Source organism: Actinia tenebrosa, unplaced genomic scaffold (genome assembly GCF_029948245.1).
Source record: "Actinia tenebrosa isolate PJP-AT-01 unplaced genomic scaffold, QUT_ActTen_1.0 PGA_scaffold8__29_contigs__length_14323225, whole genome shotgun sequence".
NCBI classification, from domain to species: Eukaryota; Metazoa; Cnidaria; class Anthozoa; order Actiniaria; family Actiniidae; genus Actinia; species Actinia tenebrosa.
Window position 1 is genome coordinate 7,591,966 of NW_028292585.1, and position 23,751 is coordinate 7,615,716.

At 37.7% G+C, this 23,751-nt stretch overlaps 3 protein-coding genes across 10 annotated transcripts in view; 2 read left to right on the forward strand and 1 right to left on the reverse strand.

Annotated features, from left to right (window-relative positions):
* Positions 1-22,919, forward strand: part of LOC116287013 (voltage-gated delayed rectifier potassium channel KCNH1) — a 50,553-nt gene extending 27,634 nt beyond the window's left edge. For 6 of the 7 annotated variants that reach the window (XM_089040820.1, XM_089040815.1, XM_089040816.1 and 3 more), the window contains 10 exons: positions 9,599-9,682; positions 11,944-12,174; positions 12,560-12,679; positions 13,130-13,251; positions 15,814-16,203; positions 16,856-17,258; positions 17,692-17,891; positions 18,207-18,459; positions 18,912-19,108; positions 19,395-22,919. In XM_089040820.1, coding sequence (XP_088896946.1) covers positions 9,604-9,682; positions 11,944-12,174; positions 12,560-12,679; positions 13,130-13,251; positions 15,814-16,203; positions 16,856-17,258; positions 17,692-17,891; positions 18,207-18,459; positions 18,912-19,108; positions 19,395-20,174 — 2,775 coding nt within the window. In that variant the 5' untranslated portion in view covers positions 9,599-9,603 and the 3' untranslated portion in view covers positions 20,175-22,919. Of the gene's footprint in view, positions 1-8,641; positions 9,010-9,598; positions 9,683-11,943; positions 12,175-12,559; positions 12,680-13,129; positions 13,252-15,813; positions 16,204-16,855; positions 17,259-17,691; positions 17,892-18,206; positions 18,460-18,911; positions 19,109-19,394 lie in introns of those variants that run through there. The other variant, XM_031693620.2, reaches the window with a different exon arrangement.
* On the forward strand, positions 193-4,991 carry LOC148905084 (uncharacterized). 2 transcript variants are annotated; one of them, XM_089040822.1, is made up of 4 exons: positions 193-2,415; positions 2,616-2,809; positions 2,938-3,101; positions 3,292-4,991. In XM_089040822.1, exons 1-4 carry the CDS (start codon positions 2,400-2,402, stop codon positions 4,472-4,474), a joined length of 1,557 nt encoding a protein of 518 aa, XP_088896948.1. In that variant the 5' UTR covers positions 193-2,399; the 3' UTR covers positions 4,475-4,991. The 2 variants fall into 2 exon arrangements, with proteins under 2 accessions (XP_088896948.1, XP_088896947.1); XM_089040821.1 differs by having other exon boundaries at positions 193-2,809.
* LOC148905085 (uncharacterized) lies at positions 4,518-6,936 on the reverse strand. The gene is made up of 3 exons (XM_089040823.1): positions 6,646-6,936; positions 6,220-6,445; positions 4,518-6,137 (listed from the first exon to the last, which is right to left on the reverse strand). The coding sequence occupies exons 2-3, from the start codon at positions 6,443-6,445 to the stop codon at positions 4,801-4,803; spliced, it is 1,563 nt and encodes a 520-aa protein (XP_088896949.1). The 5' UTR covers positions 6,646-6,936; the 3' UTR covers positions 4,518-4,800.
* Positions 22,920-23,751: the final 832 nt, after the last annotated feature.

The window sequence follows — 23,751 nt, forward strand, 5'->3', positions numbered from 1 at the left end:
GAAAACATAAAAGATATTAATCATCTCTTCACTAGGCAGTTAGAATTAAGATCCCGGAAGTCTCAAAATCTGTGAAATTAAAATTATTACTGGAAACGTTTCTACATTCTTAATGAATGAAATTTGTTTTATTAACTTAGTGAAACAGATAATACACCTAAATAGATAAAATTAGTGATGAAAGCAATTTTTGTCATTTTGAGTGGATTCATTAGCATGTATCCCAGCAACGAAAGCTTGGAAATATCTTTTATTTTGTATTTGTTTCTCGATACCCAAAAGATTTGATTAGTTTTCGTTAATTTGATGTAATATCTCCAAAAGCAAGGTTTATTTGGACTGAAAGCTGCTTCAAAAAAAGATATAGTCCATTAGATAGCACTGTAGTGCCCCCAGCTGCTTGAACATGCATTTTATCATTGACTAAAATGAAGAGACCGCGTTGACATACTGTTTGGCTCTGAAAACCAATAGTATATTCAGTCGGGAGCAGTTGAATCCGTTAAGTAAACTAAATCAGTCTTCATACTACTGGTCGCCGTTGGAAACTGTGAGCCTAATGACTGAGTATATATCACATTACTATGAAAAAGAGCTTAGAATCGGTATGCTGACGTGTGACCATCTCAACCTGAAAGAAAGACAACAGCAGTTGAAATTATAAGATAAATTCACTCTTGTAGCGAGATCACTACTTCCGAGAATCGCCAAGTGCTGACGAAAAACCGACGATTTTAAAACGCAAGCCTGCTGACTTGAGGAGCAATATTTTATCATTTTGACTGTGAATGAAGAGATTTTTCTTTTGCCGTTGTCATCATAATAAACTTGGACACTATCAGTGTGAAGACGTGATTCAATCCTCTCAGAGATATTGGGTGCTCATTTGAATTACTGCCGGGGGAAAAGCACTAAAGGTTCTGTAATCAATATCAAAGGAGAGAAGATGGCAAAGTGATACTACTGAGCTACGAAATCCGCTACACACCAAAAAATTAGTAAGTTTTCGCTTGTTCGATTCATTAGTTATTATATTTAGTCTTCTAATAAGTAATAATCTTACAGTAACGGATTATTCTAGAAACCTTTTTCTCCCCTTATTTACTGTGGTTTGTTTGTTTGCTAACTGCTAAGCGACCAAACAATATCGTCTCAACTTGCCTTCTCCTTTCACTTCAAGTATAGCCGACTTGAATCTTAGTTCTAAAGTAGAGAAGGTAAAGTGCGCACTCAACTGTCGGTTTCCCGCCGGTTGTCATAGAAACAGCAAAATTTGTGAAACTCATGATTCAAAAACAATAATTTAGTGTAGTGAAAATAATGCTACTAGCACTATTATTAGTATAATACTAGCAATAATAATTAATATTTAATAGATAATTACTGAGGCACGCAGCATTCGTAGGTATAATGCAGGCAGCTTATTATCCATTGTTTCAATTAGGTTCGACTCATGTGAAGTTCGACGTTTGACCTGAGCCTTTGACTGTCAAACCGAATTCAGTGAAACAATGGATAACAATGCAGCCTTCTTTATAAGGTTCGGCTCATGTGAAGTTCGACGTTTGACCAGAGCCTTAGTCACTAAATATACGACTTTGCTTCGAGCGCCAAGTAACAAATCAATATATAGAGGCTTTACACCATCACGTGATGGCAGCTATGACAGGAGGCAGGAACAATTGAATCTGATCTAATCTGATTTACATGACAATAAATTCAGTTTCCCCGGGGAAAAAAAGGCTATTGTTGTTCCTCCTGTCATGGCTGCCACCAAGAGACTAAAACTTACACTGAAGAGAATCTAGTGAGTTCTCAGATGATTACAGACGCGGGAAGTTTTTTATATTGATCCATAAATTTAATGAATACGATACAATACAATATTTGTATAACGAAGTTCATTCTTTAATAGCGCAGCGCACTGATTCTAAAAATAGCTTAAAGATTCGGACAAACATTGCATTCTGTTTAACCGCTACGAGGATTATACTAACCGATTTTATCATTTTTACTTAAAGTTACAATAATAACCCATTCGTTTCTAAAGTGGGCAATTGCATGACAGCGAAAATTCTGTTTATTGACATTGACATAGTTCGTGAAATAACTGACAATAGGCCCTTTGCAGCTAGTGGTCACGTGCTTGGATACCGCTTAGCAACACAAAACTGGAGAGCAAGCCTTCCAGTAAACAAAAGTTGTAATAGGTCAAGCACGCGTGGTTTTATACGATAGTTTCATCGTTCAAAACGCTTAATCCTTTTGCCCTATCTACAAACACAGTAAGATAATCTTAAATTCTCTCCTTTGGACTCGATTTTTGGTTCGAAGTAACGATATTCTTCGCGTTATCGCGAAAAAATTGTCACCGCCGGCCCGCTCGACGGCTGAAAAACATGGCGACTTCGCAAGGTATGTACTTCAAAACTCTCCTTTTTTTTGGTTTCTTTTCAATTATTGGACTTCTAAAATCTCTAAAATAACAGTTTAGATTGTGAATGGTGATCGATTGTAATTGGACGGCATTTTAATGGACGATTTGTTTATTTTTTGTGAGAGTGATTCCACGTCTAAAGTCAAGACTAACCCATGTTTACATATATTCGCTGTAGATGTTAGAACTCCCGACGAGCCATCACATACCAAGAAAAATTCTTCGTACCATTGTTGTGTTCCCTTGTGTAACGGAGATTCTCGATATCATCCTGATTTAAAGTTTCACCGCTTACCAGGCCGTGCAAGGGATGAGCAATTGAAAAAGGAATGGCTGGTGAAGATACGAAGAGATGTGGGCCCACACTTCAAGGTATATAGGAATCTAACAATATCAATGCACAATACGAATTGCCTGTGGATCTTTAAAAAACTGTAATGAAGATAAAAATAGTTGAATACAGTTACATTGTTATTAAAAGGACATTTGATTTATAATAGGTTAACAAAAGTACCAGAGTGTGCTCAAAACACTTCACTGAGGAAGATTACAATCCTCCCACTGATTCTGGACGTCAGTTGCTAAAAAGAGAAGCTGTACCATCAATCTTTGACTGGTCAACCAAATCCAAAGCAAGAAGAAAGATAATTCGACAAGTAGATAGGTAATGAATATCACATATTTCTACTTCAATACATTTCATTTAGACTTGACTGATGGAATTGTACTTGATGTTTATTTTGGTTTAAACCAAAATAATTTTATAATTTTAATAATTTAGTCTTTTATAATTTTTTATTTAGTGTGAACTGAGTGTGAACTGAGTGTCATCATAATTCAAAACCTTTTTACAGAGACACTCAGACAGATGAAAGTGATGACAATGAAGATAATAGTCCCAGCACTTCTACAACCTTCAGCATGGATGACCTACAAGCACAAGTCCAGTCACTCAGAGCACAGTTCCAAGATGCACAAAAGCAACTTGAACAAAGTAGAAATGAAACTGCAGCTGCCCTCACTGAAATAAAAAGGGTTAAAGTTGAAGCTGCAAAAGAAATTGAGGACATTAAGAGGCAAGCTGCAGAACAATTAGCACTTAATAAATTTGGGCTTGAGAGATTTGGCACAGACAATGAGATCATAAGATTTTATACAGGTTTCCCATCCTATTTACATATTCAGTTCTTTTTTAAGTTTTTGCAGCCATGTGCTGCACAAATGACATATTGTTATGCCTCTGGAGAAAGAGAAAGTAGACCAGACTCAAGAAATATGCTTCTTGTGGATGAATTGTTTATGTTTTGTGTACGCCTCAAACTAGGTCTATTCGGACAGGATTTAGCTCATAGGTTCCGAATACATAAATCGTCAGTTTGCAGGAAATTGATCACATGGACTAATTTTTTGTATTTTCTTCTTGGTAGTCAAGTGATCTGGCCTTCAAGGCAAGATGTTGATAGGTTTATGCCAGAAGGTTTTAAAAAGCTTTATGCAAGCACACGTGTCATTTTAGATTGTACAGAGATTTTTGTTCAAACACCTACCTCCCTACTACTTCAGTCGCAGCTTTATTCTAGTTATAAGAGTAATACTACACTCAAGGGTTTGATAGGCATTACCCCTAATGGAGCTATTAGCTTCGTTTCTAGCCTTTACACAGGGGGGATTAGTGATAAGGAAATCACAAGGTGCAGCGGCATTCTAGATTTGTTAGAACCTGGTGATTCAGTCATGGCAGACAAAGGGTTTGACATTGAAGATTTACTTAGGGAGAAGCGGGTAGAGTTAAATATTCCTCCGTTTCTTGAAAGTCAGGAACAATTCTCTGCCGCAGATGTTCAAAAAACAAAGACACTAGCAAGTCTTAGAATTCATGTCGAGAGGGCAATAAGAAGAGTCAAAGAGTACCACTTTTTTGATTCAGATGTGCCATTGTCCACTTTAGGTTCAGTCAATCAGTTATATACTGTAGCCTGCCTCCTTACAAATTTTCAAGGCCCACTTATTTTATCCAATGGTAATAATGAGGCATAGTGTCTGTAAGAAGTTGGTGAATGTATGATTAATGTGGCTTACATAACCCATTAGATAATCTTTAATGCAGGTTGGTTTATCATGTGTCTTGGATTGCTTTTTGTAACTATTTCAATTTGTTTGTAAATGAAAACTCAAAAAAAAAAAACTAATGAACAAACACAAAATCTAAATAGCACAAATAAATATAATACTAATATGATATAAATATAATAAAAAATAAATTAAGATTATGAATTGATTTGTCATTAATAAAAATAATATAATATTTGTTATCATAAGAAATCTGGCCATGGTTTGAGAACAACAACAAAAATCTTAGTGTATTAATGTAAATAGTAATTGAAGAAAAAACTATCAACTTTGTCCTTTGCTTGCTGGAAAAACACTGAATCAAAATTAATTCTAGAGCAAACAAACAAATTTTCGTCAATGTAACTGAAAAAATCACACCATTCTAATCCTGTGAGTCCAAGCTGGCACTGGATCTGGTAATAATAAATGTCTGTTGTTTTCAGTTTGTACTGGTTAGTGTTCTGGTCCTTGGTGAGATACCTCACATTGTCAAATGATGTTTCCCCCTCTTTAACGACCTTTATTTCTAACAAGCCAAAGGGATTCTGACCATTATTTACGGCATCAAGGTCATAGACTTTCCTGTCTGGGCTACAACCTAGCCATGGGCACTTTGGGTGGACAATCAGCCCAGATGGGAAGAGGTTTACTCTTCCACCCTTTGCATTGCTAGCATAGACCATGGCAGCATGTGGTTCAAGTTCAATGCCTCTTCTCATTGCTGCAGTTTGTACAAATCTGGTGGGGTTTAGCTGATTGACAAGGGTGTCAAAATGTGACACCCGGCGAGCGACAATGCCAAATTTGCTTGCTGTTACCCTTTTTTTCCTGAGCAGGTGCCATACATCACTCTGACTTTGAGTGACTGTTTGCTGCTGCACTCTCAGTGATGACTCTGTTGTCACAGACAATGTTCCAAATATAGATTGTTGACGACTGTCAAGACAGATTGACACATTGTTATTAAATCTGTCCTCTGCACTTGAGAGGGGAAGCTCTGGGAAAGAAGTGCAAGTAAAATCATTTATGATGTAGTCAGTTGACATCTTTTGTTGATATGACAGGACACAGCCTTTTGGGACATTTCCAAACTTGCTCTGTACAAATGGGATATTGCCAAGTTGATCTTGATTGGGCAGAATGGTTGTAAAGAGAGGATAAGGTGGTTGGAAGCCATTAAAGTGCTCTTTTGTGAGGGTAGGATACTGGATAGATGGGGAATACAAATTACTCTTGATATATCTACTGTACGAAGCGCCAAGTTGGGGTTTTTTCACTAGCACGTCTTGTATTTCTTTTTGTGCGATTTTGGATCCTCTAGGTATGCTCCAACGCTGCTTCATGCTGGTACATGTTAGCTCATCAGGCAATGTCCGATGTCCCAGTTGCTTAAGAAGGGCTAAATAGTAAAGAAGCCCGATCACATGATGGCAGTATCCACCTGCCCCGGCTACACATGAGCACAGCCCAGACAGCAATGTCAAATTGTTGTTCTGGACTGACACCTCTAAAATGTGCGGTGGTTCAGACTTCCTCATTGAGCGGTAACACTTGCATTTAACTCTCACGCACTGGTCGGTATATATCACTAAAAAATTGGAAAAATTAGTGTGAATTGTCTGCCATTCATATCATAATGAAATAGAAAAAACATTTTGGCTATCAAGTACCTTTAACGTCATGTAAATAGCCTGGTTCCGCCATAAATTTGTACGCTTTCGAAGTGCTTGTGCAGCCAGACTTCTCTATAGCGTAGCTCCCTACATCATCGAAGGTGAGGGAAGGAAAGATAGAGATGTCTTGAGTTTCTACTTCATCTAAAACAAAAATAAACATAAAAATATCAGTACGAAGAATTTTTCTTGGTATGTGATGGCTCGTCGGGAGTTCTAACATCTACAGCGAATATATGTAAACATGGGTTAGTCTTGACTTTAGACGTGGAATCACTCTCACAAAAAATAAACAAATCGTCCATTAAAATGCCGTCCAATTACAATCGATCACCATTCACAATCTAAACTGTTATTTTAGAGATTTTAGAAGTCCAATAATTGAAAAGAAACCAAAAAAAAGGAGAGTTTTGAAGTACATACCTTGCGAAGTCGCCATGTTTTTCAGCCGTCGAGCGGGCCGGCGGTGACAATTTTTTCGCGATAACGCGAAGAATATCGTTACTTCGAACCAAAAATCGAGTCCAAAGGAGAGAATTTAAGATTATCTTACTGTGTTTGTAGATAGGGCAAAAGGATTAAGCGTTTTGAACGATGAAACTATCGTATAAAACCACGCGTGCTTGACCTATTACAACTTTTGTTTACTGGAAGGCTTGCTCTCCAGTTTTGTGTTGCTAAGCGGTATCCAAGCACGTGACCACTAGCTGCAAAGGGCCAATTAGTGAATGATAAAATGTTTTATTATTAGCAGAACTATTGCGGGTCACATGACTCTTTTGATATAGTCACATGACTGTGCTTCGACTTCTCTCTTGATATATTCACATGACTTTGCGTGGATTTCTCTCTTGATAGTCACATGACTTTGCGTGGATTTCTCTCTTGATATACTCACATGACTGCGTCGATTTCTCTCTTGATAGTCACATGACTTTGCGTCGATTTCTCTCTTGATATACTCACATGACTGCGTCGATTTCTCTCTTGATAGTCACATGACTTTGCGTTGATTTCTCTCTTGATATAGTCACATGACTGTGCTTCGATTTCTCTCTTGATATAGTCACATGATTGCTTCGACTTCTCTCTCGATATAGTCACATGACTGTGCTTCGATTTCTCTCTTGATATAGTCACATGACTGTGCTTCGACTTCTCTCTTGATATAGTCACATGATTGCTTCGACTTCTCTCTCGATATAGTCACATGACTGTGCTTCGACTTCTCTCTTGATATAGTCACATGACTGTGCTTCGACTTCTCTCTTGATATAGTCACATGACTGTGCTTCGACTTCTCTCTTGATGTAGTCACATGACTGTGCTTCGATTTCTCTCTTGATATAGTCACATGACTGTGCTTCGACTTCTCTCTTGATGTAGTCACATGACTGTGCCTCGACTTCTCTCTTGGTACCGAAGTTATTACCATTTGGATATGAAAGAAATGATGACTTTGTACTTATATACAGCTGATTTACAATAAATTGTTTTTTTCACATTTTTATAGTTGTATAATTTTTTTACTTCCAACTTCGAAAAGAAAACTTCAAAATCCAGAACCACTCAACTTCATCTTAGTGAACAAAGAACTACCTTTACTTTATAACCTTCATTAGATGAGAAGAAAAAGACAATGGAAATAGAGTTTTCTGCGTTGGCTGAGAAAACATTTGATATCTGACCGTGAAAATATATTTCTTAATAATTTTGTTAATCTTACCAAATCTTGACGTAGGAAAAAAAATTACTTAAGAGAACAGTTTCCTTCTCTGTATAGCTAATAATTATTCGGGTCTTTTAAGATCCTTATTTTGATTTCTTCATCAAATACGTTGGTTAAATATTAATATTTTCAATCATCTTAAGTTCTTGCAGAGGTGGATGTACAACAATGAACGTATTTAATTGGCAAGTTAAAAGGAATCTTCTAAACTATTCCATGCAGTCCTAACCAAAACTATGCGTCGACAAACTTTATTTCACTAACACAAAAGCAAAAACAAAAAAAACAGAAAACATGACTATCAATTTTGTTCATAATTGGCTGAAGTCAAAAAACAAGTTCCCTTTTATTTTTCGTACTTAAGTCGTGGAACTGAATACAACATCCACAATGCATGAATATTTTATAAAGTCTGTGTTTATTGAAATTCTCCATATGAGCGCTAGGAGACCGTTTTGGAGCCACGTTTAACAACATTTCGTCTACGTATGCATGTATTCAAAAAAAATGTCATATTTTAATGTCGTTTTCTGTGGTACATATTAACTTTGTAATTTCGCAATATTTCGTCTTAACTTTCTTATACTCCTTAATTTTTCGCTTGGTAAATTTAATTTTCAATAGCCTGTAGACCAAGGTTTTTGTAATTTCATTCAATCTTACAAATTACGACCAGAAAAAAAATTGAAAAATTCATGAGGGCCAACTGATTATGTATAAAATAAACTTGACTGTGCCGGCCAGGAACCAATAAGATCGAATAGTATAATTATGATCATCACGCTTGCCATATGCCAAGCAAGTTTTCACTTGATTCTCGCATATTAACACCAATCTTGGGTGATTTTCGTCCTGAGATAGATCAGTTAGAAACCATTCAACGAAAGTTAAGAATCCCGTACGTTTCGTTGAGGGAAGTTCTATAGTCTGTCATCAAACGTCCCAGTCGTTCTGCTGTTGCTAGGTTTGCGGAGTCGCCGTTATCTTATACTTCGTTGCTTGGCACAGTTCTAGAACCAATATGAGTTTCAACGATTCTTCTCGTATCGACACAAACGGTATTATTATTGACTATGAGTAAACTAATTCTAGTTATCGACTAATTTTCTTTTCTTTTTCTTTTTTTTTTTTTTTTTCTTTTCTTTTTTTTTTCGTGCAAAATATATCGCTGCCAATTCTCATTATTCATGACAGTTTCAGCTTGGTGCCTTTTAGAGGCCGTGCACCGGATATTTCGTGTTTTTTTAAATCATTTTCAAGCCCAAAAATTCTTATTTTTATATTTGTAGGGAATTCCTCGTTGATCTAACAGTTCGTCTTTAGCGGGAGAAAAGAACAAACACCAGCTCCATGTTGATGATTTTTTTTTTCGGTCTTGACTTTCTAAGAACATCTGCCAAAGTCCCAATACCCCGCTTATTTATCATTTTCCCTCATGTCAACAAACTTCGTCAAAGACAGCACGAGACTAGAAAGTTTACCATAAAGAGCCATAATATCATCGAGCGCGGGTACTCGTTTCTAACCAGGCTATTTCGTCTCCCGGGGCTCTTATCACTCCATCTTTTATTGTAGATCCTCTAACTATTCGCTATTTCCACACAATTCTTAACCGTGTTGTGGAAATATTTCTTTTCTTCTCTACAGAAGTGATGCCTGTTGGCCGGCGAGGATTGGTGGTTCCACAGAACACTTTCCTTGAAAACATCGTTCGTCGATCAAATGGGCTACGTAAGTCTCTACGACTTATATATTTATTCTCATGTCTTTTATTCACATCTTAGACACCAAAATATGACAGGCCTTGGGTAAATGTTTAGCGATTATTGAGGAGAAAATTGTCTTTAAATTTCTAAAATTATATCTTTTGGCGACAAGCAATTATAGTATAAAAAAAAGAAAAAGATAGACAGACAGAAAATTCGGAAACGCTCGAGGATATTACCAGTTATTATCATTTCACAGAAAATCGAGAAAATCTGGGAATCGATCCGTCGAAAATTCTGGAATTTAGGTGTTAAAGTTCTCACAAGAGGCCGGCAAATCTAAGATTATTGTTTTGGTATAATAATCTTTTCCGCAAACCTAGCTATTAGAAGTTATATTGATCGACCTAAAATTGCAGGTTTTATTTTGACTTTCTCTCTTTCAAATGGACTACTTATCTCGCAAATTAATTGTACGATTATCGTGGCTCTCGACTATGAGAAGTAGGAATGAAGTTTTCTTGTCTTGCACTCCTTGAGCTACGAATTCTTCTGCGAAAATTCTTATATTTTTTCCGAGTAGATTCAGCATTTATCATATAAATTCATATAAAGTTTTGTTTTGTACATGTTTTCGCTTTTTTTAGTTCTAGTACAGGATTTTTCTTGTATTTTTCATGATTTTAACTTCGAATTTCGACTCAGAAACTAATTAACAGCACAAAAAAGATTTTACACAATTTTTAATCATTTTATTCTTTATTAGTTATGTTTATTATTTATCTTCTGTCCTTTTCGTTTTTGGAGTTTAAAACTTAAATATCGATAATACCAGAAGAAAACCTGTAAATCTTATCACTCATGACCTGATAAGTGAGAGAGAAGAAGAAAAGAATTACATACCCAAGGCGAACAAGTGCTAGCTCTTTTAAACTATATCATTTCATCTATATACGTGCAACTCTTCAAGTTCCTTTTCTCGATGATGACAACTTGATAAATAGCTTTAGTGTGGTTTTTGTTCTTGATATTTCGCCTCTTTTAGTTTGAACAGCTCTGAATTGTCTTCGGTCATAAATTGCATGGTGTGGAATTATTCCATAGTGACACATAATAATGGGATTGCTAGGCGACGAAGAACGGTGAGGCTGCTTGAGAAAAAGCCTTCAAATATTATAGACATCATAAAACAACCTCTTGGCTGATCTAAGTCAGGGCATAGCTAACTCACAGATTGAACCCTGAAACAATCTCTGCTTACTAACAAATCGAACCCAGAAATTAACAACCTTTGGGCTGATCAAAGTCAGGGCACGGCTAACTCACAGATCGAATTGGAATTCAGCCGGTTAGGTTTTGAGGATAGAGGAAAATCGGAGCCGTGAGACCAGAGAGAAGAACCCTTGAATCAAGGGAGAAACCTAACAAACTCTGTTCACATGTGACGAGTGAGTCTGGGAATAGAACCCGAAGAAAGGAGAGAAGAAAGGAGATAAAAAGGTGTGGAAAAAATGGAAATAATACTGCACAAATAAACTGACAAATAAACTGACTTGACAGGAAGAGAGAGAGAGAGAGAAAAGAGGAAAAGCATGAAATACCGTGGGGGGAAGGGGGTAAACGGTTATTTCAAGGACTGCCGAAAGCAATTAAGTACAAAAATTTCTATTAAAAAAATTGGTTAATTTTGTGGGCTCCGCCCTTACCTCACCCTCACTAAACATTTCCTTGTTTGTTTGTTTTGTTTGTTTGTTTTTTGTTTCGTTTTTTTTTTTGTTTTTTTTTTTTTTTTGGTTTTTTTTTTGTTTTTTTAAGCAGTAAAGATCTCTCGGCTCTCTATTTCGCGCATTCGGTTCTAGTTCCAGTTCTACTTCTGTTTCTAGTTCCGTCTACTTCAAGCTCTAGTTCTATTTCTAGTTCGAGTTCGGCTCTTAGTCTTAGTTTGGCTAGTTTCTGTTCGGACTGTTCTAGTTCGGGTTCTTGTTTTAGTTCTAGTTGTGGGGTCAGTTAATAGATTTTATTTTCCTTTCTTTCTTCCTTCCTTCCTTCCTTCCTTGCTTGCTTCCTTGCTTGCTTCCTTGCTTCCTTGCTTCTTTCCTTCGTTGCTTCCTTCGTTGCTTCCTTCCTTCCTTCCTTCCTTCCTTCCTTCCTTCCTTCCTTCCTTCCTTCCTTCCTTCCTTCCTTCCTTCCTTCCTTCCTTCCTTCCTTCTTTCATATATGTAGTTCTCATAGTTCTTCCTATAGTTTATTAGGTGATATCTTTTGTTTATCTCTCCCACACAACAGATCCCAATTTCATCTTGGGTAATGCCCAAATCCTCGATAACCCGGTGGTCTACTGCAGCGATGGGTTTTGTAAGTTGACAGGCTTCGCGAGGTCAGATGTAATGAAAAAATGCTGTGATTGCAGCTTTCTTTACGGCGACCAAACAGAAGACGACTCTACAAAACAGATCCGAGAAGCTTTGCTCAAGAAACATGCTTTACAAATAGAAATCATATTTTATAAGAAAGATGGTGAGTAGCAAAGTCCTTGTTCTTCAAGGACTTTATGATCCTAAGCCACCCCAACCTTACGACCTTTGTGGTCCTACACAACTCATCACCCCACCCTTGCTGATGTTGGAGTAACTTAACCCTACACCAGCGGAATTTTTTTTATTATTTTCCCTTCCAACCTTAGTCTACCCTTCCTCCCTTAACCCAACCCCCAAATAAAAACTTTTTTCCCCTTTTATTCAAGAATTTCGCTGTCCCATCCACCTCCCCATTGCGACCAGTCTTACCAGTCACAAGATCTTCATTGCACCCTCTCCACCTTTACTACCTTATGTGTTGACACAAAAGCTTTATTGCACCCACCAACACCACCACATCCTTACTATCTTCTGTATCAATACAGGGACTCCTATGTGGTGTCTGCTGCATATTGGACCGATCGTCAACGAGAAAGGAGAGGTGGTATTATTCTTATTCACCCTTAAAGACATTACAGATTACAAAGACCCCATACCTGGAACAGGTAAAAAACTATATGTGGCATGGTATCATATGTGGCTAGAGTGGAGTTTTTTACTTCTTCATTTTATCTTTGAAAACCAAACAAGGTATTTTCAACATTGTCTGATCAGCCTTCCGCAAAATAAGTGGGTTTTTACCCTCTGGTTACTCCCAAAGACGCAAAGTATTATGGGGATGTGAAAGTCGAGAATATTGATGTGTCTCCTTAAGACCATACTTCCGTCTGTCTGTCTGTCCGTTTTTCTGCATGTCTGCCTGTCTGTCCGTCTTTCTGCATGTCTGTCTGTCTGGTTGTCTTTCTGTCTGTCCGTCCGTCGGTCTGTTTTTCTGGTCGTCTGTCTGTCCGTTTGTTGTCTGTCTGTCCGTCTATCCGTCCGTCTGTCTGTCTGTGTGCTTATCTTTTTACCATCATTTGTCTACCTGTTGTTTACATGTTTATTATCTCATTCAGATGCAGGAGGAACAAAGGGCTGGGCAAGACTAAACAAATCACTCACAAGAAACTCCAAAAGTGTCTTGGTAGCCTTCAAACAGAAAAGCACGTCACAAAAGAACGCCCAACAGATCAATCACGTGAGTACTCTTTGACATCGTACAAAATAATGGCGACGACGAGCTTGGAAAATATAGCCCCCCCAAAAAAACGGTTAAAAATGAAAAAAAATTTCAGTCCATAATATGATATTATTATCCATCAAGAGACCATGATGGCCTCTTCCATCCATTCAGTGTTTGATGATACAGTAAACGAAATCAAGTCATTTCCAAGAAGTTGGCTTTAACGTTTCATCGGTATTTGCTTGAAAAGCAAGAACACTCAGCTCAAGAGCAATTTACAGACGCGTATTCTCATTTCCCGCCAATATTGTTAATGCCTTTGTCAATGCTTTTTGCGGTTTCTTGAAAAATATTTTTCTCAACCTTCGCCTCTCAAGTTCAGCAGTATAGATCAATCAAGCATGCGCCGTCTGCTCAAGAACGGTTTTAATTTACCGGAACATCCATTTCATTCCAATCCGAAAAACTCAAATTTCGAATTGACGTTGAAGGGATTTTTAAAGACAAATATATGATTCGATGGAAAGACTTTTCCTGGATTATTTTCTCTACTCGTTATAATGTAACGAACTTTCAACTCGTAACCCTACTTGTCGTTTTTTAAGAAGTTTTAGAGCCTCCGCCGACTGATCTGAGAAAAAGTGTTAGCCAATCAAAATTGAGAAAAGTCTAATGGCGGACATGTTTTTTTTTTTCGGTGACCAATGGCACCTCAGTTTTGCAATGACGTCAGATCAGCTGGAAAGACTGTCATATTGGATTAAGTAATCTATCTAGCCTCACTATCGGTCTATTCCAAAGAATATTCCATATATACTTTGTTCTATGATCCAATCAAATGGCAAAATCAATTAAGTCTTGTTAACAAACAGTTTGAGTTTTAGTAGCAATTAACGCAATTACCGTGTCCACTACAAAATAAATATAAACTGAAAAAATTCACAATTAAATTTTTGGAAAAATTAATATTTTGAGTAAAAAATACGATGTAAAAAAACTGTAGGTAGGAAAAACACAGACAATAACGAAGGTAATCTTGGACAATACAGCTATGAGAAACCTGACAGATGGCAAATGGCGAACAATTAAACAATTCGATCAAATACTGGATTAAAATATCGTCAATATGCTCCTCTAAAATTGACCGGATGCGAAGAAAATTTATTCAAAGTCCTTCATGCATCTACAAGGGAATCGAAACAACATTAGCGAAGAAAGACTCAAAGGAATTGCGAAGGTTGGCCGCCATTTTTTGCTAAAAGCAACTCTTTTTAAGCTTAAATGGAAAAAAATACTGAAAATGGATCAGTAAGTGAATCGGTGTTTTCGATGAAGAGAAGAATTTCAGCAATTAGCGTGATAGGTCATGTCAAAGAAATCCAAGTAAAACTACTCCAGCCTGCTTCCATTATGTCGAAGGGAAGCATCTCACAAGTAAGTATCTAAAAATAAATTTCCAAGTCAAATAACATGAAGAATAAGTCGAAATTAAAGACTTCTTTGAACAAAGTTTATTTTGCTAGAAGAAACACAGCTTTTCACTGAAGTCAGAGGCTCAGATTAATTTTGTGTCGAATTTATGTTTAACTTTCAACACACGAAAATGTCTAGATACAAGTACTCTGTAGCTTATCTCGCTGCCTTTTCAAGAGCACAAAAAAAATCTACCGAGTCATGAATAACTGACAGCATGAAAAACATTTGAATAGCATGGAAAATAGATAGACCTTAGTAGTTCGTATCAAAACAAGCCGTAACGTCCAGGTTGAATCGCTTGAGATTGGCTTTTAGATTTTGGAGTAATTGTCGTCTTCCTGTCTACCGCGAAGGACAACGCCGAGCGTACGAAAAATATTCATGGGAATGCATAGCTGTTGCAATGCGATAGATTTGTATCATTCTCTAATTTACTCGCAGTAAGGGAAATTCGGTTCATTCGAGGTTTATATTTAGATGGGTTTTTGTAAATGCTACATCTAATTTCTTTCGTTATGTATAAGGCAATATTGATAAAAATTGTTGCCATTTTAATGACACAAGAGAAGTAAGAGCATATTCTACAGATTCTGAAGATGGCGAACGACGCGCCATCTTGATACCTTCCTGTTTTCAACAAATTGTATTGTTGTCGTTTTTATTTCTTTTTCTTTTCTTTTTCTTTTCTTTTTCTTTTCTCCTTTTTTATCGGTCGTTTTGTTATTGTTTTTGATTATTTTTCTGTTGGCGATATGATTTTTGGAATGAAGCCGACAAGAATTCTGGCAAGAGTTGAATCAGAGGATGATCAAGAAAAATAGTTGCATCTAAACAAATTCTTCAAAAATGAAGTAGATCATTTGTGTTCAATATTGGGCTTCCTGAGGTTGAAGAAAATCTTCATCCATAACCTGGAAACTGTGCTAAAACGGTCACGTGATTTCTTTTATTTAGTTAATTGCTGTTATTGAACGATGACTTCAACAGAATTGATTTTCTGACTTGGGCTTCCTGTGCCTTTTGTGCTTCCTGTGACATTATTAATCACACCTTCCTTAAACGGTCCATAAAATGATCACTTGAATTCTCATTTTTCCTTAGTTGATGTCCTTGAACGATGACATAATCCCTGAGTACAAACAAGACATCCCAGAGACACCGTCCAGAATTCTTCTCCACTACAGTACGTTCAAGACATCATGGGATTGGCTGATAATTATTCTTACGCTCTATACTACTGTCAGTGTTCCTTTCATTGTTTGCTTCGAGTACAACCCGAATTTTCTTACGGTCATCGATATGCTGGTCGACTGGCTCTTTATAGCCGATATTGTACTGAACTTTCATACCACGTATGTTGGTAATGACGGAGAGCTCATAGATGACCCGAAAAGGATACGTATGAACTATTTAAAAACGTGGTTCGTGCTGGATCTGGCCTCCTCACTACCGTACGGAATTTTGTTTTTTGTTATCAACGGAGCTGGACCGGTAAGTGGTTTGCACTATTAAAGACCTAATCTTGAATAGCTCTTTTCCTCGTTCGATGCATACCGCTGTTTTTGATGACCGCAGACTCATCAGTCAGGTTTAGCCTCGTTTACAAGTTAGCTTATCAAAGATACCATTAAAAGTCCTTGGGATTTCAAAACATTGATATCATGCAAGTTACATTACAGTTGACTTTTTCTAATGATTTGCTAACATGAGGCTAATAGGCCCTTTGCAGCTAAGCAATCACGTGCTGATTAATTCACTGAGAGCAAATGAATGAACATTTTGATTCCCATGGGTGAAATTTACTGGACTGCAAACAAACTTTCTATAACCTGTTTCGAGAGATCGTAATAAAACTGCATTTCGTAACACACTGGATACACATGTTTTCATTTAGTTCTTTACAAGTAGCTAAAAAGAATCACCAATTTAATATAAAAACAAAAATTTTGCAGTCCAGTACAGACACGTGATCGTTAACTGCAAAGGGCCTATTGAACCTGAACAAATGCGTTTGTCGTCAAAGTTGAAAGCGGTATTTGCCGAATAAGAAAGGGGGTTGTTTCGAAATGCTACAGATAGCCCAAGCGTTTGGCTGTAAAACAAATGCTTACCTAAATTGACTTTTTTTCTGTTTTGATTTTAGGAAATAACAAATCTTCTTGGTTTTTTAAAAGTCTTCCGGTTATTGAGGCTTGGTCGAGTAGCAAGGAAGATCGACAAATACCTCGAATACGGTGCATCAACGTTCTTTCTTCTCATGCTGACATTCTGTCTCGTAGCACACTGGATGGCATGTCTTTTTTACATCATAGCAGTCAAATATGATGAATATGAATCATATGGATGGCTTTTTGTCCTAGCGAACCAGATTAATTCACCATTTGTTGTTGTGAACGGAACATTGACTAAAGGACCTACTATACCAGCGCGATATGTATCTGCTCTTTATTACACTTTAACGAGTCTAACGACCATTGGATTTGGAAACATTTCTCCTAACACCACGGCCGAAAAGCTTTTTGGTTGCGTGACAATGCTACTAGGATGTGAGTATTGTGTTACTTCTGTATGCGTTACTTTGTTTTTTGTTAATAAATGTCTGCTATAAGAATTATTTTGTATAGATAAGTTAGGTTCTCATTGCAAATTGCGCGTGTTCCGTAACTATCCTTATGTTATCTCTTCAGCGATTAAAGTGAATTTGAATTTCATAACCAGGACAGGAGACTGGGAAGGGTTTCGTCGCGCAAAGATATCTGGGAGCATAACTCGGGGCGTTCTCCTAATCGTTTCTGCACAATGCAGCATGATCCTCCTCATCCATTAGCCATCCCGAGATCAAGGAAAAAACTAGGTCATGTTGGCATTGCAATGCATTGCGGGACGTCTTTTTCGCCAACTATACCCAGTCTTTTCTCAACCTCGTACTGCCTAATCTGAGCTTCTGATGTTCCTTGTTTTATCATTTTCCTTATCTAGCCATCTTGTTTTCGCTGATTTTCGGTCAAGTGTCCGCCATCTTACAACAATCTCAAAAGAACACAGCAAAGTATCATTCGATCATCGACAACATGAAGCAGTTCAGCAAAATCTATAAACTACCTACTATCCTCGCCGATCGTATTATTGATTACTTCATGTCCACTTGGGCTACCAGTAAAGGCATTGATACAGATGAGGTGAGTGAGCTTGATGATATGAACAAAGGGAAGCCGGGGTGTCTTTTAAAATGCCAGTAGTTAAATGATTAGGGTTATGAGGTCTTATAGTAATATAGCACTTTCGTCGTTTACGCTGCATTCTTATAATTTAAAAAAGGGTCAAGAATAGAACATGTGGAACTCCATTAACAATAGCTGTCTTTTTTATTATATAGTAATGATATTAATCTTATTATTTCTTTGATGGTAAAAAGTGGGCCCAAGATAGTACTCTGCAGTATTCCTAGTGCAATCGTAATAATCTTTATTATATTTAATTCTTTTTTTCACTAGGTCCTCAAGTTCTGCCCAAAGGATCTCCAAGCTGACATTTGTGTCCACATGAATAGAGTTGTACTGGAAAACAACCCAGCCTTTCGAGAAGCTTCCATGGGAATCAAACGTGCAATCGCCAGAAATTTTTGGATATGTCACGTGGCCCCAAACGATAGAATTATCCATCATGGAGAGAGCTTGGACGTTCTTTACTTCATAGCACGTGGTTCGCTTGAGGTCAAACAGGGGGAGGCTGTCGTTGGTCTTTTAGGCGAGTAGCTTTAGTAAAAAAATGCTAACAAGATTTTCCCAAAAATCATTTGTAAAATTTATGGGCGTCCAACATTTTGTCACTAAGCGCTATACATGTATCAAGAGTTCCGTGACGCTACTGCTCTAAGTGCATGCTCAAGTGCGACCATTGGTTGTAAAAATTGATTATTTTTTAATTGTATTATACTAATAAGGCATAATAATCAAGAGCAAGTAGCGTTAAGCTAGTTCCAAAACAAATATACCAAAATAAAGCAATTTGTAAAACCCATGAACCCCTTTCTTGACCCCTCTTTGAGCATGCGCGTAGAGCAGTAGTCCGAAACTCTTGATGCATGTATACCCTGTGTAGCGAGTGGCCGAGGAGTACTAAGGAGGAGAAAAAGAAGAAAAAAAGACTGCTTCGGGCAAGAATTATAAAAATAATACTTCTTCTTACGACACTGTTAGGTGAAGGTGATGTTTTTGGCGATAATATCTGTACTGAGTCCACGGTCGGCCAGTCAGCGGTTGATGTCCATGCTCTGACGTACAGCGATCTTCACTGCATCCAGAGAGACGCGTTGATTGAAGTGCTTGAGTTTTACCCGGAGTTTGCTTTTAAATTTGCCAAGAATCTCATCCTTTCTTATAATTTACGCGATGAGGTATGTCATAGGGTTTTATTCTTTTGTTACTCGGGCTTCCTGTGGAATGCCTGAGGCATAAATTGGCTTTTATTTTTATTTTTTCTATCCGCCACAAATTACTAATTACTGTCTAGGGCGCATGCGCTTTGCCACTAGGCTCATGAATAACACAGCCAAACAAGCCCTTGGCAGCCCGAGTTCACGATCTGAGAGCGTCTAGTTTGTTTTTACTACTGACTGGCAGGTGAAAAACTAGAAAAGCATAAACTGAAATGACAATTTTTCCCCTTGTTTTCAAAATTAGCTTAAAATTCGTCCAAGAACCCAGAGTATAACGCTACAAAACGAAGAGACAGACGAAAAGAGGCCAATCAGTGGTGTGGGTTTCGGCAAGAGAAACAGACGAAAGCTGAGTCTTGTTGAAGAACTTGTCCAAACCTATGACATTCAAGACATGTACCTGGACGCTGGTCCGAGCTCTCTCACTGATCTCAACGAAAAGGACTCTATTGAGAGAATGGTTTTACCAGATACCAATAAAAAAGAACTCCGAGGCAAAGCCGAACTTTATCAAGACTCGGTTGATGTCATATCGAGCTTATCGGAAATGAAAGGCGAAGTCCGACGTGAAATTGAAGTCATGAACATGAAAATGACCCAGTTGGAGCAACAGGTCTCCACTATTCTTGATTTGTTAAAAAGTCAAGGACATTTGAATAGCAGAGCTTCAGGAAGTATCAACGAGGCACCGACCTCCACCACAGATATTTTTAATAAAAGTATAGACTCTCAAGAAGCTATTTCACCCACCGTTTCGCCGAAAAAAACTCGGCAACGACGACTAAAAACACCTCCAAGAAGCCCAACGGTCAAAGAGCCCGCAAAAACCCAGGATGAGGATCAACTACCTGATTGGCTGGCTCCACCGTCTGCTGCGTCACGCCATAGTATCCCTGACTGGGAAGAAGGAGACAGTTCTCAACAGAATGCTTCATCAGCAGCAAGAATACTCAACGATAACGCGGGTAAAAGTGGCAAAGATAATGCAAAAATATTACAGACTCTGAGTTTTATGAAAAAATAATGGATTTTTTATTGGGATTCGCTTCGTTGTACGGAATCTTTTCTATCTTTTCAAATTTTCAAAGAGGATCCGAGTTATTTGAGCGAGGCAAAATTAGTGTGGAAGTTTTAGGTTCTCATCCATGTGATCACACATTGCTGACGACATTAAGGAAAACCACTGGGAGATTAAACTATACAAGTTTTGAAGACATCATAGCCTCGGTGTGCAGACGTTACTCCCTATGTCCTCTCCCCACGGGACATTTTGTCACCGAGATGAGACTACACGAGGCTATCGACCCCTTGTGGTACGTGGGAATGCAGCTCAATTTGGAGGACGTAACGATAGGTATCCAATTCTCAGGAAATTGAAATTCTTTCGTTTTGTCCTCCAACTTAGCTGTTTTCCCATGACATGCAATAGCGTTCATTTATTTTATAATCCATACTATTCATTTGTAAATATTACATTCGCAATATCATCATCCGTGTAAAAGTCTCAGCAATGTTTTGCACCAAGGCCACGTAACACGAAACATTTTAGAGCAAAAGTTGAGATTTTTCTTGCTTGTCTGCAAGCAATATTCCTTTGTTTTGTTTAAGTTTCCGTACCAAGTTAAATCTTCTGCGCATGTTTATAAATTGCAAGAACTAGCCGTTCATAAACAATTCAGAGCCTCATTTCATGCTTATACGTACAGAAAGCATCTGTTTTTATTTAAGGAATTTAAATGAAACACGATGGCATGTCTTTGTACTGTGATATAAGCACTCTGGGAACTGTAGAACACAAGAGAAGCAAGCTCTTGCTATACGAGTGCTGTACAGCTCCCAGAGTGTTTACATCACAGTATAAAGACATAAGCAGCCGTTTCATATTGCTTTTATAAATACTTTTGAACGACTTTGCGCGAGCGCGTCTCTGTCCTCTGATATAAACACGGTAGCCAGCCAATCAGTTATATCTCAAATATTTTGTAAGTACAGTATATTATTACTGAGCGAGCTCGAGAAAAATCTTGATGTGTATGAAACTAGCTTTTGCTAAACAAATGTGCGTAAAATGCTAAATATTCTGGCACAAAATCTTATACAAAATAATAAAGCCTCCGAAGCTTATTTAGAAAACATTTTGGGAAGGAATATTAGTGAGTACGGATGATAATTAAATCCGGGCCCCTGTGATTATTTACTGAAATAGTGTGAATTATCCGAATTATTTAATTCACATTTATATCGGTCTTGCTGTTCGGACAAACCATCTGGGCCTGGGTCCTTTTACAAAGCAACCAATCAAAATTTAGAATAAAAACAAAGCATCGACGAAATCATAGTTCGGGTGTTCTGGGCCAGAATAAATCACAGATTCACCTGTCAAAATTCAAATACATTTCTATGAACTGTATATAGTTTTTAGTCTCACCAGTGAATTTATATTTGAAGCAGACGTTCCTGTTTCCGGGAGCAGCTATGAATTACAGCTAACAGTTCCATCGCTATTTGAAGCCCCTGGAATTGAAGTTTAATATAGTGGGCCTAGTGCACCTAGGCATAATATTTTGCCAATTTCAGACCACGTGTCATTCTCTTGAGAATGAGATTCTTTTGTTTGATTTGTATCTATAGACCCTTTGCATGTGACGTCAAACCAGCTCAATTTGGAGAACAAAACAAAAGGATTTCAATCTCCTTAGAATTGGAAACCTATTGTTATGTCCTCCAAATTGAGCTGCATCAAGACGTGCTGCAAGAGGTCTATACTCATGCTCCTTCTGATGAGTAACCATTAAACAAAGAAACAATACTCTAGGGAATAACACTTGGCTTGAAATTGGGGAAACCTGAACTCGGCATATTCAAGTGTGGATGGAATAGCAGACTCCACCAATAAAATAGTGTTCAAAATTCCATTCATTACATAGAGTCGACCTCGTTGGCCATTCTCTGTAAAGAATGGCCAACGAGGGAGACTCCGCTAGCAGGGAATTGATTCCATGGAAGTTTTCGCAACTATCTCTCACCTAATCAGGCGATTTAGAAATTATCCATCATAAGAACACTGACACGTCATAGTTAAGTAACCAATCACCACAGGAACCCCGACTTTAGTTTTTCTGTCCCACAAAAGCTAAGCTTGGGTTTCCTGTGACGACCGTGATGTAAATTTCCAGATTTCATACGATACTAACTCTTCTTGTGTAAATGGAATATTTGTAATTTTATACAACGCGTTCAGGTATTATACGTAAGTTTTACTAGCAATAAGAAATACATCGTGTAGATCACGATTATATATATTATTTATAGGTCTCACTTCGAGAGATTTTCGTATGAGTGGGGAACGTTACTGTATGTAGCCGTACTGCTGTGATTGGATAATTTAGTCGAAAACATTGGAAGCCATTTGAGTGTTACGGCTGTGACGTGCCGTCTACGTGCTGCAAGTCAGTACCGTAAGTTTCCCATTCATACGATAACCGTTCTGTAATATGGTGTATTTTATTTTGACAGTCAGACTGTCAGTTCAAAGGTATGCTCTTTTGAAGCAGGCCTCGTTTGAGAGTCACGCAATGATCTGTCACACAGTGCTCTGTCTCGAAAGAGAGGGAGAGAGCATTGCGTGACGACTCTAAAAGCGTGAATGTGGAGGTAGACTATCTGTGTATTTGACTTTAACTCTTCAATTTCTATAAAATAAAACTAAAAACGAAGACAATGTATATTTCACTGCAAATATCGACATTAAAGTTGAATCTTAGAATTATATACTATTTTTCTGTTCATATGAGTATATGCATAGCATTGCTAGTGTCCCAGACACCAGTTGTTTGTGCTGAGTTAAAGAGAGGAAGAGCAGGCGCGATTTGGCGCAAAAATTACCACGAAAACCACAGGAACTCCGTCACTATAAATCATTGATGACAATGGAGGCAATGGGCTTTTCTTTTATCCTGATATTGATCTTCGATAAAATTTCTCAAACATTTTGCCACAAAAAGTAGATAAAATTCAGGTGGTTTCATCACAAACATTTACGACAAGCTCAAAATTCTCCTACAGTCTTCACAATGTCAAAACCTGAGACTAGAATTAGTCATGATTAGTGTTTACCATCGTTTGCATTACTACGCGGCCACCCCAGACACAAATCGAGTCGTGTAGTTTGCAACTAGACTGCCGTCAATCATTCATGTTGACGCCATTTATACACGTTTGGATCAGTGAGTTGGCTTTTCTATCAAACTTTCTCAGTCAGATATCCTGAAGGAAAGTTCCGAAAGCGATTGCAAAGAGTTTGAGTACATCCAAGTAGAATGAAATGTTTGATTGACGGCAGTCTATTGCAAACTACACGACGCGATTTGTGTCTGGGGTGGCCGCGTAGTAATGTAAACGGCAGTAATACTTACCAGATTTCTAGCACACTTGATCTTGGAATGCTTCTGCATAATTATTTCAAGCATTGTTATCCGGATATCTTAATGACTTTACTCATAACGTCCCAGCTGATAATGAAAACACCTTTAATCTTACGCGGGAAATATTTCCACTGCTGTGCCGGAATTAAATTAATTAGTGCGGTTTCATGTTCTATA